The sequence below is a fragment of the Zootoca vivipara genome, chromosome 2 (genome assembly GCF_963506605.1).
Source record: "Zootoca vivipara chromosome 2, rZooViv1.1, whole genome shotgun sequence".
NCBI lineage: Eukaryota > Metazoa > Chordata > Lepidosauria > Squamata > Lacertidae > Zootoca > Zootoca vivipara.
The window spans coordinates 89,620,760-89,640,069 of record NC_083277.1 but is presented as its reverse complement, the minus strand read 5'-3'; the positions used below and the strand labels follow the sequence as shown (position 1 = coordinate 89,640,069).

Genomic DNA, 19,310 nt, shown 5'->3' with positions numbered 1-19,310 from the left:
ACCATAGCCAAGTCACCTCTGTCCCAAAGGGGCCATAGCTGGTGAACCAGCCATAGCTGGAAATAGGCACTCCCCTCCAGACTTGCATTTTCTCACCCCTGCTTTAATCAGTAGGCTTTGATGCATCAGGTTCCCCTCCTTCCCGCAGCCAGCTACTTTCCCTGCCTCTGGGTCCAGAGAGAAAGGCCATTCCTGCGAACAGGCCTTCTGCTCACTTGGCCTGCTCCCTCTGGGCTGGAGGGATTGAGCTGGTGGGAATGGCAAGAAGAGCAGCAGCAGAGACAAGCAGCTCTGGTGATCAGTAGGGGACCCTCTGTGGAGTAGGCTTTGGCAGGTCTCCAACCATGGCAAACACTGCCATACTTCAGTAAGCACATGCAGGGCTTTTCTTCAGCCGGAACTCACCAGAACTCAGTTCCAGCAGCTCTCAGGTGGGCACCGTTGCCATTATAAGAGAAAAAGAGAGGTGTCCGTGGCGAGTCTGGCACTTCTTTTCCTAGAAAAACAGCACTGAGCACATCTGAGTACATAAATATATGTACATTTACATAATAAATCAGTTAAAAGACAACAAAAATGTGTAAATTAAAGGGCAGAACTAGCTAAAAAAACATGATTAAGTCTTCAGCCATGCTGTACAGATAAGATTACATGTAGATAAACCTTTATACCTGCAATCTCTTTAAGTGTGCAGAGTGCTTTACAAGATCAGCTCATTTGTTTGTTCCACCATCTGAGATAGTCTTTAATATTTCTCTTTCTACAAGAGGGGAACTAAGGCAGAATTAATGTGACTTGTCTCTTCCTACCCTGTTCTCATTCTGAGCAGTTTTATATATCCAAATTTTATATATTGTAATATATAATCTTGAGATTGGAAAGAAATTGCTTGTAGCATTTAGCCCGATAATAAAATACAAAAATAACATGATCTGAGAACATTACTCTGTGTAGTAGTGAAGCCTATGGCACTGATTGGCTGAGCTGGTGTGATGACACAGAATGTTCAAGAGTATTCCAATTGATCAGTAAACTTACCTGTATGTAGATTATCTGGAAGGAATTCAGGTGCTGTGCTAAGGCAACCAGCAATCATTTCATCAGCACGTTTCAGCTTGTTCAAAAGGAACAATCCCACCCCCTCTTCCACTGTCCCAAGGATTCTCCTCCCCACCCTACCCAAACCAATTTTGTTCAGGGCTTCTGCTGATGAGACTCATTAGATGACTCCCACCCTCTGAAAGGAAGAAAGATGGTTTTGGCTGGAATTAAAACTTTGCATGGGACCTAGCTTTTGGAAGAAGTTTGAAAAATGAGAAATGGGTACAAGTCATAGAGATGCTATGTAGCAGAAAAGGCTATGGGCAGAGAAAAAGGAAGCTGGGGGAAGTGTAGGTTTAGGAGGTTTGTGGGAAAGAACCATATTCTTTATTAATGTGAACTAAGCAGCCGGGTTCTTTATGGTGCATGCTTCTGTTATGTTTTTAATACTGTATTTTTAAATTGCTGCAACCCATACTAAGACCTTATGGTGAAGTGTGGGTGAGAATAATATAGACATCCAGGCCTCATTTATGGGATTAGTTACGGTATATCATGATGTTGCAGGTTGAAATGTTTTACATATTTTGTCCTACCAAAAATACATTTTAAAAAATGGATCTGTTAAAAATGGATTTCAAAAAATGGGATACAAAGTGCAATGTCTTTTCAGATCACCCAGAACGTTGAAATTTGCTGCACACATAGCTAAAGACAGAGTCAGAGCTAGAATGTCTGACAATGGGAAGTTTTTGCACCTAACAACGAAAATCTGGAACATGAAGGTAGTTTATCTAAGAGAGCAGCATTCTAGGACAGAGTATGCTGAGCCACATGTGGGACAAGCTGCTATAGTGTGTACACTCTGCTGCCTCTTCAGGCTTTGCTCGTGTGGTAGGAAGAGGCCAATTTACTATTATGATTCTGATATAAAAGGCATTTGGGCCCCACTGTCTTGACTCACAGAGGCATTGAAAATAATTTGTTACCTCCAGGGCCATCTCAAGCATGTCGGGCGCCCTGGCGCGGAGATTGCTCCGGCGCCCTCGCCCTGGTGGGCGCAGCAGCACGCTGCGCCCCCCCTGGCGCCCCGCGCCCCCCAGCCTACCCCTAGTTACCTGGTTACCCTGGTTACCTATGATTTAGCAGTATGAAACTTGTTTGATGGCTAGTCCAAGGAACACTGAACCCTCCGCTCCAGAAGGCTGCAAGTGGACCTGCTTGCAGTGGCTTGGTACACAAGTAGTTCAAAATTTCCAGAGATTTAGATGTGTTATCCTGTAGCAGAAAAAACCAACAAAGAGACTTGTGGTGCCTTAAAAACTAACCAATTTATTATGGAACAAGCTTTCATGGACTAGTGTATTTAACAGTGGTAATTCACAAGTCCCTAATTACCGCTGTCTGTACTTTTCCTCAGTTCATTTCCCCTTGACCACACTTTTTACAATCCTCCACCCAAACATATGTACAGTGGAACCTCGGTTTATGAACACCTCCGTTTATGAATTTTCGGTTTATGAACGCCGCGGACCTATCTGGAACGGATTAATTCACTTTCCATTACTTTTAATGGGAAAGTTCGCTTCAGTTTATGAACGCTTCAGTTTATGAACAGACTTCCGGAACCAATTACACCCATGTTTCAGTTTATGAACGCTTCAGTTTAAGTACTCCGCAGACCCGTCTGGAACGGATTAATCCACTTTCCATTACTTTCAATGGAAAAGTTCGCTTCAGTTTATGAACGGTTACTCCGCGGACCGTCTGGAACGGATTAATCCACTTTCCATTACTTTCAATGGGAAAGTTCGCTTCAGTTTATGAACGCTTCAGTTTATGAACAGACTTCCGGAACCAATTGTGTTCATAAACCGAGGTACCACTGTATATACATACCTGCAACTCAGGATAACACTTCATTCATCCAAAGTTGACTGTAGTCCACAAACCCTTATGCCTTGATAATTTGTTAAACCTTAGATGCCATAATTTGTTAAACCCTAGTGGCACTCTGATCCAAAAGGGGGCTTTTTGCACACCTCTCCGTCAAAGGGGGACAGGAAGTGTACTCCAGAGACATTAAACACTTCCAAACTGCCCCTAAAGTTGACAACTTTTCATAGGAACACTAATACAGTACAGCTAATACAGCTCATTGTTCCAATTTGAGACAAATACTGCCTTAATAGTATAGAGGGAAGTTCACAAGTGGGATTTGATAGCAATCAGTATCTATCACCAGCTAAGAAAAAGCCCATTTCTAACTGCTGGCACTTTTAGACTGTCGAGCAATAGGCACCACCATATACTTCTCAAATGCATTAGACACCAATTTATGCTAGTGTTCATCGCACCATCCTGTGGCAGTGAATTGGCCACTATGTATTGCAATAAGCATTCTATCTTAGATTTCTTTTAATTTTTCGACCATTAATTTAATGGATGGTGAAATTCTGAAGGGGCATGTTGTTTTTCTTGTCAGAAAACAACTTATCTTACAATTAGCCCACTTCATAAAACCTAGTAACCACACATTAGCTACTTAAAAAAATACTTTAGTGCTCTGTAGCTTCCACTCATGTGGTGAAACCCAAGACTGCACTGCTTCCTGTTTCTCCGTGCTGCACTAGACTCCACAGATAATCAGAGACCACAGGCCACTTCTCCACGTTGGGGGTAAAAGCTCACCAAACTCTAGCCCTTTAGCAGTCACTGGGAAGCCCCTTCAGGTCCCATTTAAATGAGATGCTCAGAATGTGTGAAATACCTGTACAGGATTCTGTGCAGATCAGTCACATTTAAAGAGTTCTGAAGCTCCTATCTTAGCAGCATTTACATGCAAACACAGATTCCCATAAATTACATACTGTATACTTATTTAAATATGCATATACTTTTGGCAGGATTCACCTAACAAACCCCCTCAGCAGAAGCCCTGAAACTCCATTTGAAACACCTGAGATCTGCATTTTTCTCTGGTCTATGAGAGTGAGTAGGAACATCTGCCTATAAATGTACTGATTTTCTGAAAACAATGTCATTTTCCTTCCATTGTCATATATTATTTACATTTATTGATTCACTTATATCCCACCTTTCCTTCAAGGAACTAAAGGGTGGCTGAAATAGAAGATTCATTTGTGCAAAACGCTATCGCTTACTTGCTCTGTGATGCATTGTTTGCTGACTTGCAGAGGCTGTAAGAAAAGTCTTGCTTAATAATTATTTGAGCCCACAGTTATTAGAAAGCCCCCTCTTGTCCAAATAGATCTATGCCTCTCAAAGTGTGAACTACCTTAAAATGCAATCTTGTACATGTCTACTCAAAAGTAATCCCCGCTAAATTCAGTGGAACTTATTCCCAGTTAACTATGTAAAGCAGGCATGTCAAACCTGCGGCCCTCCAGATGTTTTGGCCTACAACTCCCATGATCCCTAGCTAGCAGGACCAGTGGTTGCGGAAGGTGGGAATTGTAGTCCAAAACATCTGGAGGGCTGCAGGTTTGACATGCCTGATGTAAAGGATTGTGGTCTCAGTGCATCACAATCAAGGCTGTTCCCTCTTTCAGAAAGTTACTATTTGAAACCTTTAGAGGCAGACAAATTTGATTATGATTAAAATAGGGATTAGGGGAACAAGGCTCTTAAAAGAATTATAATATAAAGAGAAGAAAAATAAAGGTGGTATTAATTTACCATAAATGAATGCTCATAAACATTGTCTTGTGACTGTGATTATAGTCTCTCTGCTCACTTTTCAATTCTACCTGTGGATGTCTTTGTTCTCAAGAGGTCCATTAATACTGAGGCAAATGGAAGGGTGGCTCAGAAGCATGACAAAATTGGGTTTGTTTGCAGAGTTTATACAGTGGTACCTCGGTTTATGAACTTAATCCGTTCCAGAAGTCTGTTCTTAAACCAAAACTGTTCTTAAACCAAGGCGCGCTTTCCCTAATGAGGCCTCATTGTAAACTGAGGTAAAGTTCGCAAATCAGGACACTACTTCCAGTTTTGCAGAGTTCGTAAACCAAATCATTCGTAAACAGGACTGTTCTTAAACCGAGGTACCACTGTACTCTGAATTCTGCCTCTTATTTCATCACAACTGCAGCAGAATTATAGAATTTGTTCCACGGTATTGTAAAAGACAAAAACAGACATGTAGCATTTTAACAAAAATACAGTAACTGTTTCATAGACAATGCATTCCTATATTACGTCAGAAAGATTAAGAGGACAGCTATCAGATACAAATGGCAAGAGTAGGCAATTGCAAGCCGCAAGTCCACAATCTGTAACTGGAAGATAGCATGTAAATTAATGTATACACATATGGAAGGTGAAATTTTAATCACTTCAGATATTGGCAGGTTGCACATGTATGAATGTGGAAAGCCTTAAAAATGCCCTCAACAACAACAAAAACAACCCCCTGTGATCAAAGCTAGAATTAACAGTCATCTTTGTACACAAGAAAAATACACGGTCATCTTAACAGCCAAGAAAAACTGCAGTTTATTAAGTTTCAAAGAATCTTCGTACTCTTGAAAGCAACTTCTGGTGCATGTTTTTAACAATCACATTCTATGAGGAGAAATAACATTAAAAGCCACAAACTTTTTTTTTATCTTTTCATCTCAGAGTTACAGACATCTTGAATTCAAAATGAAAGAAGGCAAAAACAAAAGTTTAACAGGATGTATTTGCTTTTTTTTATGTCCATCCCCAATTTTAAATGATCAGGAGTTCTTTTTCTACAACTCATTACTAAACTTCAGCATGGAAAATTGTATTGACTATTTCAATCCGCACATAGGCACATATGTATTATATATATATAAATATAATGTGTGTGTGTCTGTGTGTGTATTAAGGGAGAGAGATATATATATACACAATACATATGTAGAGTGCGTGTAATGACAATGAGATGCAAGCACTCTGAGAAAAGGGTATTCAGCTAAATACACTACGAAAACTTGAGAAAACACAAGTCTGGAACCCAATCTGTGCATAGTTCATGATCCTCTAGAAAACCAGCTTTTGTTGATTTGCAATCTTGCAGGACCCTTTTTAATTGGACAAAACCATTAAAAAGCTAATCTTTAACAAAACAAAAAATGTAATGCACAAGTTTCCTGATCCAAGCAGGCAGGGAGCACAATGTTCATATAATTTTTAAAACATACTCAAAGGGTATGTTATTCCATTGTCTTTCTTCCTTTCAAAACAATCAAAAACATTGATCATTTTTAAACATAAAGCAATTTTTAATATATAAAGCACTCTTCAAACATCTATTTCTTTTGAGTCCATTATTTGGTAAATATGTAACTGCTACACATTAGATTAGGTATTTTTCTTCTTCTCTTACTGTCTTTTTTATTTTTATTTTTTTCATTTTGTTTTTTTAATAATATCTTCAGTGCTAGGAGTTGGGTTTAAAAAATACATGAAATGGTGTGGAGTTGCTCCTCGGGAAACCCGGCTTTCCTGAGACATCTTCCACCATGTGCAAGATAGTGATCACAATATTTTTCGCCACTCTTGACGAAGAGGAGGAAAAAACAACAAAGGAGTACACAGCAATGGCCAAAGAAAAGGATAAACAACAACAACAACAACAATAACAACAACAACAACAAACACTGTTCAATCCCAGAGCTCTGAAGTAGCATATCTTCATTCTGAAAATAGGTTTCTTTATGATGGAAGTCTATTTTTTTTCTTTTTTTTCAATTCCTTTTTTTATTTTAAAGTTTGAAGGAGGAAAAAAAAAGGTCTGTAAACAGGTGGGAGCCGAAACCGTAGGCTCCTCCAAAAGCAGTCAAAACCTATGTCCAAGTGCTTGTTTCCGTTCCGGCTTGCAGGGAACCATCCACTCTTTACAAGTATTTATGGCCACAGTTCAACAAGAGTTTTTTTTTTCCTTTTTTAAAACTTTATATTCCGAATGGGGGAAAAATTGGTGCAATACTCCGGTACTTATTTCCTTGCATTAGTCCACAATAAAAAGCTGCTAAAGGTAGATATACATATTATTCTCCAGAGATACACACTGTAAGTTTTTTTAAAATGCAGTAAGAGTCCTTGAGTAAACATTTACACGTGAATTGTCGCCAGCCCCTCTTATCAGTTTTTTTTTCAATTTTCTTTTTTTAAAACAAGTAGGATTAGCTACAAGAAGGGCTGTGGACACTCAGTGCAAAGTTAGAAGCTAATAACAATTAAACGTTTGACCAAATAGCAAATCAAAAGCATATACTGAGAAGTGGGGAGGAGGAAAGAAAGGAAAAAAGTCACACAATTTGTTCAGTTGTACAACTGGCGCGCACACACGTCCATACGCTCACACATCTATCCATCTTTTCCCCCAATGCATACGTATAAGAAAGAACTTAACAAAAATATTCCTAGAGCCTGTTCTTTTGTTTTCTGGTGCCGACCTGGAAGTGTAATAATAGAAAGTGTTCACATTTTGTTATTGGCCTGCTGGATTCAAGTATAGTTGCATGTTTGATATGTTTCTTTAAAAAACCTTCTTCTTCTTTTTTTTACAATTTTTTGGGGGGAGTTTTAAAGAAAAAACAGTGACACAAAAAAGTAATGAAACAAGTGTAATGTGCATAGGCAAGACCCGTGGGAGTAGTGGACATGGATATTCCACCCCACCTCTCAATCCAAGTCGTGCAGCTGAGGGGCATAGGATTTGTTCCCCTGAGGCTGCTGACTGCTGACGGGCTGGTCGGATGCCATCCCCTACTGATTACTGGATCCGCCTCTGGTAATGTGCATAATTATCACAGGCTCATCTTAAATAGGCTTTCTCACAACCCTCCCCCCCTTTCATCCCTCCCCGACTCCCACAGTTGATAAAATAACCCTTTCCAGCCCAAATTCTGAAAAGTGCCCTTCATGATAGAACTAGTCTAAGCAGCTTTTATACGTCTTTAAAAACACCATACAAACATAAAAACAAAATTAAAAAGCCATTGGAAAAAAACCCACATAAAACCTATCATTAGCACGTGACACTGACCAAAGGGAGCCCATACTGTTGCACTAACAGTTCACAAGGACTTCGGCAGAGTTTCATAGTCGATATTGGACAGAGGTACTAAAAAAAAGGGCTGCCAGTCTGATCTATTAAAGCTGGATTCTTCGCGATGCCCTGGACTGGAAAGGGTTACCATTATTTTCCTTTAGTGCTGATGATTGTTACTTCCATTTTGTTTCTTGTTTCTCTGGTGTCCTAAATGGACTCCCCGCTGAGAAGGTCACCTGGGAGCAGAGTATTCAAAGGCGTTGGGCTTCCGATAACCCTGCCGTCATCGGTACTGGGTGGACCCCAAAGGCTGCTTGAGTACTGAGGGACCCCGCCCCAGAGCAGATCACTGCTCCCTTTGCCACCTAGGCAGGGGGTATTCCAGTGGCCTGCATCATTGCGCACCATGCCGTGTGAGCTGCTTGTGGAGCCCAAACGTGTCTGAGTGGTTCCAGTGTTGGACTGCCAACTGGAGGTGGGGGGCAGTGGCTGGCCTTGTGCTAAGAAACGGTTCACTTCCTCTTCTCCAGCGAACTCGGCCAAGATGGTAGTGTTCCCCAAAACGCACCTGAAAACAGAGAAAGACACAGAGATGCTCAAAGGTAAACCACACTCTTACCTGGGCTCAGAGAGGGGGATTTGTCTCAGGCCATTTTCATATTCTGTTATGAAACCTAATGCTATGAAAATCTAATAAATCAATCCTTACTATTTCTATTTTAATGTATGGTTATCTATATACTGCAATCATCACTCAGTGGCGGGAATGCTACATGTACATATGAAAAAACAGGGCTTGAAGCTAACTGCACCAAGCAAATCTATGGATGCACGTAGCATACAAAGTACACACACATTTATTTTGCATACTTTATTTTGTTATGAATATATAGACTTCCGTAGAGTTTAGAATATATATTTCAGATGATAGACAACCTTTCCAAAACCCATTTCTTTGGACCAGAATTCCAGATGCTTTGGATGACAACTTGTATAAGCCCTAGGCAGAGCAGCCATGCAGGCTAGGGCTGACAGGTACTGTGGTCCAAAACATCTGGAAGGTGATGCTGGCTAGCAGGAGGTATACAAAAAATAGCAGTCAGTTCTACTTTGGCTGTCTCCTCAAAGACAGAAGTGGCTATTATTTTTCAACCCATGGCCTTTGGTTAAGACTTGTGGTTGCTTGTTCAAATACCAAAATCATGGGTTTATTCTAGATCCACATAATTATATTCCACATGTATGCAAGTGTGTGTCCATCCACTTTTCTTCTCCTGAGCCGCTTTGGTAGTGTGGTTGACAAGAAGTACCATGCAAAAGCTGAGAGGGAGGGAAATCTTTCACCTGGAAGAGAACCTTCTCATGTGCCTTCTTCCCCTGGGAACTGTACTGGGCAAGAGCACTGCTTTCAATTGCATGCCTCTGTGGCCTCAGAAATCATTTTTCCAATCCCTATCTTCACACCCTCCTGCATGTCTAGCAATGAACACACCACACAGTAAGCCAAGGGGTGGAGACTACCATTCTTCTTCTTAATTAACTCTAATTACTACTTCTGGCCTTACATAATGAAATGCTGCAAAAGTACTCCATAACCAAAGCTGAGACTGATCCACCATGTCTCTAGGTTTCCTCCTCACCAACCCACATTTAGGAATGCATTGTGGGTTACTGCAAACATTAAAATGTTAAACTTAATTTTATTGGTTTTTAATTCAGTGCAGGATAAAAGCTGCAGAAGCTTCGGGACTGCTGTTGAATAGAATTGGGAGTCCTAAGTAGGAGCAAATCTACCTCTTTTGGAATTTGCCAGTTTTTATAGGCATATCCTGTATCATTTTCACTTAATGCCCTGCTCATAAATCTCACAGCTTAATTTTCATTATTCAGTTCTTCTGCTTCTGCTCTTACAGACACACCAAACTAAGACACAGAGGTCACATATGAACCACAGCAAATACTGAATAGATTGCATACATATGCAGAGATTTCTGGGCCTTCGCTGCTTCTTCCTTGGAACTGTATCGAACCACAGCATTCCCTTGAGTCAGGTTCAGATGGAATGTAATAAGAGGACCGTGCTGCAAGCATAGAGTACGCAGTGTAGAGCCATCAATCTAATTGGAAAAGGAGCACAAATGAGATTGATTTAGAGATGTCATGTGGAAGGAACACCTGCATCACATTGGTTTTATCCAGCCTTTCTCCAAAATTTAACTGCACTCACTCACATTCTCTCTGGAGATCCAGTACAACAAGGCAACTCACACCCACTTCTTTCTCTTTCTGCCTGCTCCCCGATATCAGCATAGCTACACTCAAGCTGTTTCTGTAAGCCTCTGTGCCAAGTATTTTGAGGTCATGTTCATTAAGTCTGAAAGCTTTAATTGGTAGGATTGCTTAATTACCCCATTAACCCAAAGAGAAATAAGACTTTAATCAGACTTGTCTTAACGTAAAGCATTTGATCTGGCTGCTAATGCTATGCATCTTCTGAGTCAGGGAACTTGTTTAAGATTATTTCCCAGAGTGAGATATTTCCCAGAGTGGTCGATGTGGTGTCGCCTCCTGACACCAGTACTGCTGCCACTTACCAGGATGGTGAAGGGTGGGGGGCAGTGGCCAGTGAATGGCTCCACTGATGCACCTGCACAGCTCTGTCCTACTCTGCACTGTCCAGGTAAGGAGCAGTGATGCCAGTGTTGGGAGGGTGGCACGGCCCCTCCACATCTAAAGATGGCTAAGCTTTTTTCCCATGTAGAGCAGATTCACTATAGTAAGACTACAGTTTCTCCTGCATGTGTATCTCCTGCATGGGCAGGTGGCTGAGCTGAACCCCATTTCTGGTGGCCATACATTTCCATATGGGATCGATTGGTGACTTTCTCCAGTAATTACATGGAAAAGTGGATGTGTGAGTTTCTCATACAGTGTCACAGAATTGTAGAGTTAGAAGGTATCCCAAAGATCACCCCCTGCAATACAGGAATCTCAACACACGGTCACCCATCCAATCTGAAACCATACCAGACCTTGTTTAACTTTGCAAATGTTTTATAGTTGCAACCACTAGGAGGTCAGATAGCTGCTCTTACTGCTTCCATAGACCACCTAAAGCCATCAGGGGAAATAGTACACTTTCTGTAACATATACCAACAGCCGTGCTACTGAAAGACAACCTCGTATATTTCTGGGTATCAAATCATTTGATGTCCCAATTATTTTTAAGATCGTATTTCTGCATTAGCTGATGGCCCCGTTTTACATCTGGCAATGAAACCTGCAAAAGCAGGAGGAAGAACTCTGTATTTTCAAGGCAGCTTGTGTTCATTGCTCATGCCTACTCATGTGATATGGTTTGCAAGGATTCAATCAATAAATGAATAGGTTAGGATAGGGTGGGCAAAGGGATCTGAGTGCAGTAATCACTAAGGAATTCTGACTCCCTTTGGTTGAACCATAGCAACCACCTTTCCTTTCAGATCGGGCTGCTGAAATGAAGAAAATTTGGGAAGAAACTAGGATTGGATTTTGGTGAGAAAGCACTGGGTGCTACTATTGAAAACAAATATCTGGGCTCAGATCCCACAAACTTGGACGTTTGCTCACTTCTGGGTATGGAGATTCTATTTTAAATTTAGCAAACTTTGCAGCACTAAATAAAAACACAGTGGGCTCTCAAGAATGAGGATTTGCATTTGGTTCTAGGTGTGTTTGCAAAGGGTTAAATGAGCCAATCCTAAAACGTACAGCACCCGTAATGAGTGCTTAGGACAGGATGCACCAATGGCTGTGCTAATGCAGTGTCATAAACACTGACAATTATAGGCAGCTATATAGCACAAGGATTTAGAAGCAGGGTGCCAATTTTTATCTCCCCGATATCTCAGATGGCCCACAGCTATTTTCTGAATTAATCTGGGAGCTTTGCTTACCTGGGGTGTGAGGTTACGGAGGACCAGCCAGCTACTTGTTCTTCCTGAGCTGTCAGTACTCCAGGCTGAGCCTATACCACAAAGAAAAGAAAGATTATGGAGAGCCCAACCCAACTTACTGAATGAAGGCTATACAACATGCAGAACACAAACATGAGGAATAGAACTGCTATAGGGATTCCTAATAAGGAGGTGACTTATCAAATGCCTACCAACCTTTTTTTCCCCTTAGCAGCACTGAGACAGTACTGTAAATACCTATACCACAATCATGCATCAGCTAACATGGACTCTAGTCCATAAAAGCTAATGCAATAATAGCCTTTGAGGTGCCACAATAATCTTTGCTATTTTTTTGCTGCAGGTTACCCCTCTGGAAACTGCAGAACAGATGTCTCTCTAAGCAGCATCAGTGATGCTATGTTTCAGTAGCTATGAGGTGAGATTAATGGAATTATAAGCAACCTGTGGCCTTTTCTGTTGTTATCCTTTGACACTGTTATCTGTCAAGCTTTGTTTTACAAAATGACCAGATCATGATTTTTAAAGATTGTGTTTAAAGACAATAGTTTCAAATGCTCAGAAGGCAATTTCAAAAGGATATTGCTGCTTCTACACCTCCTGATTTTCAGATATGCCGAGTTAAGGCCCCAGGAGTCCAGCTTATCATATTTGAATAGGTGATGTGACAGGGTAATTGCATAGAGCAGAATGCCATGTAAGGCACAGGATGAATGAAACAGATTAAGAACGTATCTTCCAGCTGTGATCCAGACATCTAGCACCCATTATATGTACAGTAGAGCAAGCAAATCAACTCTAGATTTCCAGTTCATTATTTCCTCTATACTAAGGCAGTGTTAATTGCTGAACCTGCACTGCTTTGACATTTAAATGGCAGCATTTTAAAAAGGCACATGACTTCCAAGTCAGGTGGGTTACTGCACTGAAGCTGAAATTTGAATCCTTGTTATTCGGCCACCAGGTGGAGCTCATAAAAAGCTAATAATGTGTGTTTTTCAAAGAGTTGATGGGAGCATTTCATTTCCACACTTACTGGTAAAACAATAAATATTGTGACAAATGAAAAAATCCATCTGAAACAGTGCATGGTGTGTGAAACAGAAGTAGCCAAATAAATGGATCATAAAGTCAGGACAGGGATAAACCTTTTTATGGATTTTGCATCTTATGGGAAGCTATGTATGTCTTCATTACACATCTTCCCTTCATTCAGAATTAACTTGCAGTGTTTTGCCATTGCTTTCCAGAGGATTCTGCCTGGTGCTGCACTAAGGGCCCACACTTATTCGGGAGCATTTGGGTGTGATGGTATCAGCTGAAGAATTTTCACTAGTAAAGCCATCATAAGAAAAGACTGCTGGATCAGGCCAAGGGCCCATCTAGTCCAGCATCCTGTTCTCACAGTGCCCAAACAGATGCCTGTGGAAATTGGCAAGCAGGACTTCAGCATAAAATCCCTCTCCACTCAGCAAGTATCCAGGACTTCCGTCCCCTTTCCACTCAGCTTCCTTCGTAGCTGATTGCTCATCCCAATCACAGCTCTTCTGAATCATTGAAATCTCCGAATATAGCTGTTTTGTGCTATAGCAAGCTGTGCCACTTGTGCTGATCCGCCAATCAATTTTGCGCTAGCATCAGTTATCATGGAGATCAACATGGTTCCCATTAGGACTGTGCAGAACAACCAGTAGGAAAACAGTGGCAAAAATGTTGATCTCATTTTTGAGTTTCCATGAATTCCAGAAGCTTAAGATAGTTATGTCCTATTTGCAGCACAAACAACCTAAGTCCCTCTTGCCTTTAACTGCATAGCCCTTGCTTACATTACAGTCTGAGGTTTCAACAAGACTCTCTTGTAGCCTGTTTTTGCCTTATGGGGTAACATGCCTCGTTTTACAAAATTCTGCTTAGCATATGCAGTACAATTGTGCATTATTTTCTCTACAAAAATATGGGGGAGCGGAGAGAGAAAGTTCCATCAATACCCACTTTCAGTAACTTGCAGTGATTTGGTAAATAGGTATGAACTTATATACCAAATGATATAATCATGGACACCAACAGTAAACTCATTCTCTGAGTGTGGATCTTATCATTCATGCGGAAGAGAGAGGTGTTTGCAGGCTTGGGGGAACCACAGCTGAGTTTATTCCCCAGTAAGTTTTCAATGGCTTTTATCCTGAATTACTGAAAGCACAACTGCTAATAGCACATAGAAATGCACCTGCCACAGAGGAAATTACTGAGAAAAGTACTTTCTGGGGAGAACTGTCACGTCTGACTGGTTGCACGAATTTTCCATCTCTGGAATAATCCAGCAAATAAGTGCATTCCACTCTCCCTTCGAGACCTACAGATTTGCTACATTAAAAAACCTGAACACAGCAAGGGGATAAGAACAAAAAAGTTGTTGCATTGCAAAAAAAAAAAGAGGAAAGGAAAGGAAAGGAAAAAAGACAGGAGTCAGGAATACCAGAGGAGTAAGAGCTGGTCCAACCCAGTTGGCTGGCACCCCAAGTAGATGATGGCTTGGTGTTTGTTAAGCCTGGAGGTGGTCTTGTAGGAGCAGTAGTGTTTCTGGGCACCTTCCACAGTTCATGGGACAGAGAGGCTTGTGTGTGAGAAATTGGGCCAGAGGACCACGTTGATTTGATGTCTGACAGTTTACCTGCAACAGAGAAATGCAATTCATGTATTTGTTAGAATGTTGTATAGGGACACTGAGTGATCCCCAGGGTTCTGTTCTGTTCTCTTTACACCAGCATAATAAGCACTATAGCTAACATTGATCATAACTGGCAGAGCTTCTCTTGCTAATATATCTGCATAATTAATCCACTGCCTTTAAAGATCCCAGATTTGTTCCTCCTGGTTTGGACAACAGTCCCATTAGTAAATGCTTCCAGAGTCCAAACTGTAAGGTCTGAAATTAATCTGACTTCTGAATAAAACAAGTTTGAAATAAAACATTAGTTTAGAATAAAACATTTTAAAACTTACAGGTTTTAAATAGCTAAGCGCCTAACATTAGTCTTTTTCTTCTTTTTCTTGAACTGGAGGAACTGTCATGTTTGTTTCTGAGTATGCTAGAGGTTATGGTGGATCAAGTCCCCTGCTAGTTCCAAAAGTGATCTGCTGACAAGCCCCATTGCCCCATCACCATATTTCACGCCTTCTCCTCTTCCTGCTCCTCCTTCTCTATCCACAGGAGGAAGAGAATTGCTGACATCTTAAGTTATTGCCCAGCAATTACCCTGGGTACTCTCCAACTGTTTCTAGATAGCCTGAAAGCAGTAAGAGACCACATCAGGCTGTTTCTTGCTTAACAATATGGAAACTGTTTCCTCTCCTGTTATCTGTGGGGAAAGGACGATGGGAGTGAAGGATGCAAGAGACAGGGAGATCTTGCTCCTTCTGCATCCTTTAGACATAGCGTATTACTGAATCTACACTATCATTGGCATTCTTGTACCTTGGTAGCTGTTACTTTGGCTCTCAGAGGGGAGAGAGTTGACCTCTCAACTGCCATCCCAGAAATGAGAGAAGCACCTTTCTCTCCTTCTTTCTGAGGAGGGAGTGAAAGAGAGAAGATAGGGAGTTCCTCATCTTGTTATCTCCCATATTAATCTGAAATGTTTCCACAAGGACCCCTCATGGCACAACATTTATTCCTGCAATCACACATCCCTTTCTTATTCTTCTTCACTACCAGAAATGAATAGTATGTGTTCAACGAAAGCAAAGAAATGCACATTATTAAGCATCATATAAATGAGGTACTTAGAGGTCAGCAAGAAAAATGCAAGATAACTTCCCAGCTTTAAAGTATTTTCACATGTATATAAAGAGAGGAAGCTGATTCACACATGCAGTACTAAACACATTTACCATGGAGTATGCCTTGTGCTGTGAGAGTGTAACTTAAACACACAGCCTTGTCCCAATGTGAACTTCAAACTTGTGTGGGCTTCCTCACCACACATTCTTTTTTAAAAATAAAAAGAACCAGGACCCAGTCCTTATGTTGTGTGCAAACTGTACAGCTGTGATATGTGTGAATTCACCTGCAGTTAAGTTGGTTCTCCTTCTAGATACAATGTTTTCAACAAGATGAACTCAAAGGATAAAAATGTTAAATGCTGCAAAAATGGTCTTACAAACCATATGAGCCTGATTTAAAAGTAATATTCAATGTTGAATCGTCATTTTTTTAAAAAAAGAAAGAAAAGAAAACATTTTCAAAAGAGTTTTACCATTATGTCACTGGTTCTCACATGGTCAGTGCACAATTTACCATATAGAGACTTACGTTGTTAAGCAGTATATAAATGGTTGAAGTAGATAAATGATACGTAAAAATAGTAGAAGGAGAAAAGCTACATGAAGGAGCAGGGCATAAAAGTTAAAATTAAGGGTAAGTAAACTTGTTTTATTTCCTTTTAAAGAATTGTTAACAGGTAATCTTTTAAAAATACACACTTTTACTACTTAATCTAAAGAGCTGAAGATTTAAGATTGTATCCACTGAGGTTGTCTTTTTAATGCAGGACTTCTGCCTGTGCAATGGGACTTCCTCTCCCTCTCGTCCCCATGCCCGTCATCTGCTCAGGAGGGTTGGGGGAACCCCCAGAACAGATTTGGGGAGAGCGGCACATGGGAAGAAGATATTCCACTGCACAGACAAAAGCCCTTGAGCTGAAAGAAGAACTTGGCTGGATACAAGCCTTAATGGGTACATAAATATAAGAAACCAAAAGCATGGTTACCTGAGCACAGGTCTGCATAAATGTAAATGACATTGGCGAGCTGTGGAAACAGTTTCCACAACCCACCAAGATCATTTACATTCATGCAGACCTGTGTTCATGTAGCCGTTTGTGGGGTCCATTTTGTGCTGTTTGCCCCATATGGTTCCCAAAGCAAGCCCGGGGAGATGGGAGATCTGAAATAGAGTATAAGATTCCAGCTGTATACCAGTTTCTCAGGACTTCAGGCAGTGTGGAAAAACAGTAAAGAAAAACAGCTGAGCTTTCCCTATTACTTACAGATTTCAGGTTAAACTGCCCATTACGAAATTCACAGTTACTGGAATTATCATTTGGACTATCTAAGTCTGCATCCAGCTGTGGTGGTAGGTTACATATTGTTTACATCAAGGGGGCCAAAGTACTGTAAGAAGACCATGTAACTCAAAAGCAGGAAAAATAAATGTTCAAAATATTTTTGAGGTTTTGGGCTACAATAAAAAAACATCAGATCCATGGGCTGTCCAGTTGCTGGCTGAAAAGGAGTTCAGCATTCCTTTCCATTTTCAGCAGTGGGAAACCCAATACCCTCACAGTCTTCAGTCTGGAGACCAAAATAAAACAGTATCATGTCAACATATTAACATTTTGATCATGGCTCTCAAAAATTACCTATCTGCTAGATGTTAAGTGTTTTATTTTGGCCAATCAATTAAAATGCATACATTTGTAACTGCAACATTGCTGGCATTTTGATTCTAGTTAGGGTAGGCCTGGCAACATCTGCAGGTTGAAGCCCCCCATCTCTGGGAGAAAATTAGGTGGCAGTGGCAAGGGTAACTTGAGAAAGTTTGCAATACAAACTCCTCAGCACTACTCAGGAAAAAAGTAAGCAGCAAGCACCTGTTCTCACAGTAAAAGCATTGTGCCCCACCCCTTCTAATGTGTGATATGCAATGTGGGGGTGCATGGCACAATTCCTCCCACTGAGTGATTAAAAGCTGCACTGGCTGCTTCCTTCTTGGTTCATGGGCAATGTGAGATAAGGCACAAGTTACCCTCCACTTTGCTGACCTAGCCCCTGTCTCCAGGTAGGAACAAAACATGTGCACAGAAACAACCCTATTCCTTTTGAAATGAAGAGAAAAGAGAGGAAAGGAGGAGGAGAAGCTGGGCCTTCCCTTGAACTTCTACAGCATGAAGGGATCAAACTCATCACCTTTTCCTATATATGGCACTGGGAAGAAAACCAGGCTAAGCATTGCCAAAAAAACTTTTATGGCCTGTTTTGTTCACCCCTTCCCCAGGTCAAAGAGGAAGTCACAGGACCAAGACAGTAGGGCTTTTTGCTTCAATTTGGCAAAAGTTTGGGCTGGCCCAGAATAAGTCAAGCTATTTATTGTTTGGAAACAAATCTTACCTTTACAATACAGGCACAGGTGTTCGTTTTGTAATAAGATGCACCATATGAAAAGGGCATGATCAAGAAGGCCACTTGGGAATTTAGAGATGGGCAATAAGGACACAATTTGTTGCTGCCCCCGACCCTGACCCCCCTTTGCCCTATTGAGTCCACTTGCACCTATTGGCCCCAGGGTGGCTGAACAAAGCAAGACGGCTGACAGCATCTTGAAAATTGCTGGGTATGTGTTAGAAGTAATGCAATGGAAGTTCAGCCACATATATGTTGACAGTGACCACATTGCCCACTTTCTGCTTTGTCAAGACATTTGCTGAGATGGGTAGGCAAAGTTGGGAAGGGAAGGGAGAACAAAGAGAAGTGAAAGACTTTGGTTGTATTGATCAACTTATTCCCAGGAAATGAGAAACACAACATCAGATAAGCAATGCTCTTTATTCCACAACTTCTGTTGATGAAACAGTATAAGCTAGCTTGAATGATGGTCAAAAGCTTTCCTGTTTTCATGAACAGAATTTAGTCCAATATGCACCAAGGCGTTGACACTCTTATCTAATTTATGTTTCTCATTTTGAAGTATTTTCCGTGCCAAACATCCCTGTTACATATTCATCACTGCCAAACTCTCAGGACAGTTACTGGACTGAAGGAGCACAGTATGCAAAAGACATGCGGCACACCTACAGGACCATCATTACCACATTGAGCAGAAGCCTTTTGAGAACCTCCTCTCTTTGTGGATAAAGAGGGACTCTAAGTAGAAAGACCATTGGTCATACCTGCAATGCTAGGTGCGGATGCAATGCTGCTGAAAGAGCTACTGTAGCCGGAGGCACTAAGTGGCCAGGCACTCGATGAAGGCAGCGTGGCATTCTGAGATGATGTTGGGGATGACCCTGCAGAACCAGCAAAGAAGCAACTAAGAAAGATGGGCAGAATGGTGTCTACTGTAGCATATGCAATTCTAACACCGTCATGTGCAAACAGAAACCATGCAAGGTAAGATGCTAATCCAGCCTTGCCTTTTGAGGTCTAGGAATGAAATGTTATAGGAAGCATGATCCGATGCAGCAGAACTAAGTACAAAAAACGGTGG

The 19,310-nt window shown here is 41.1% G+C and overlaps 1 protein-coding gene across 8 annotated transcripts in view; it reads right to left on the bottom strand.

The window, feature by feature from the left end:
• Positions 1-5,535: 5,535 nt before the first annotated feature.
• Positions 5,536-19,310, bottom strand: part of TNRC6C (trinucleotide repeat containing adaptor 6C) — a 115,756-nt gene continuing 101,981 nt past the window's right edge. For 6 of the 8 annotated variants that reach the window (XM_035104579.2, XM_035104572.2, XM_035104575.2 and 3 more), the window contains 5 exons: positions 18,994-19,110; positions 14,523-14,717; positions 12,026-12,096; positions 10,067-10,206; positions 5,536-8,657 (listed from right to left, as the gene is read on the bottom strand). In XM_035104579.2, coding sequence (XP_034960470.2) covers positions 8,297-8,657; positions 10,067-10,206; positions 12,026-12,096; positions 14,523-14,717; positions 18,994-19,110 — 884 coding nt within the window. In that variant the 3' untranslated portion in view covers positions 5,536-8,296. The remainder of the gene's footprint in view (positions 8,658-10,066; positions 10,207-12,025; positions 12,097-14,522; positions 14,718-18,993; positions 19,111-19,310) is intronic. The other 2 variants (XM_035104578.2, XM_035104580.2) reach the window with 1 other exon arrangement.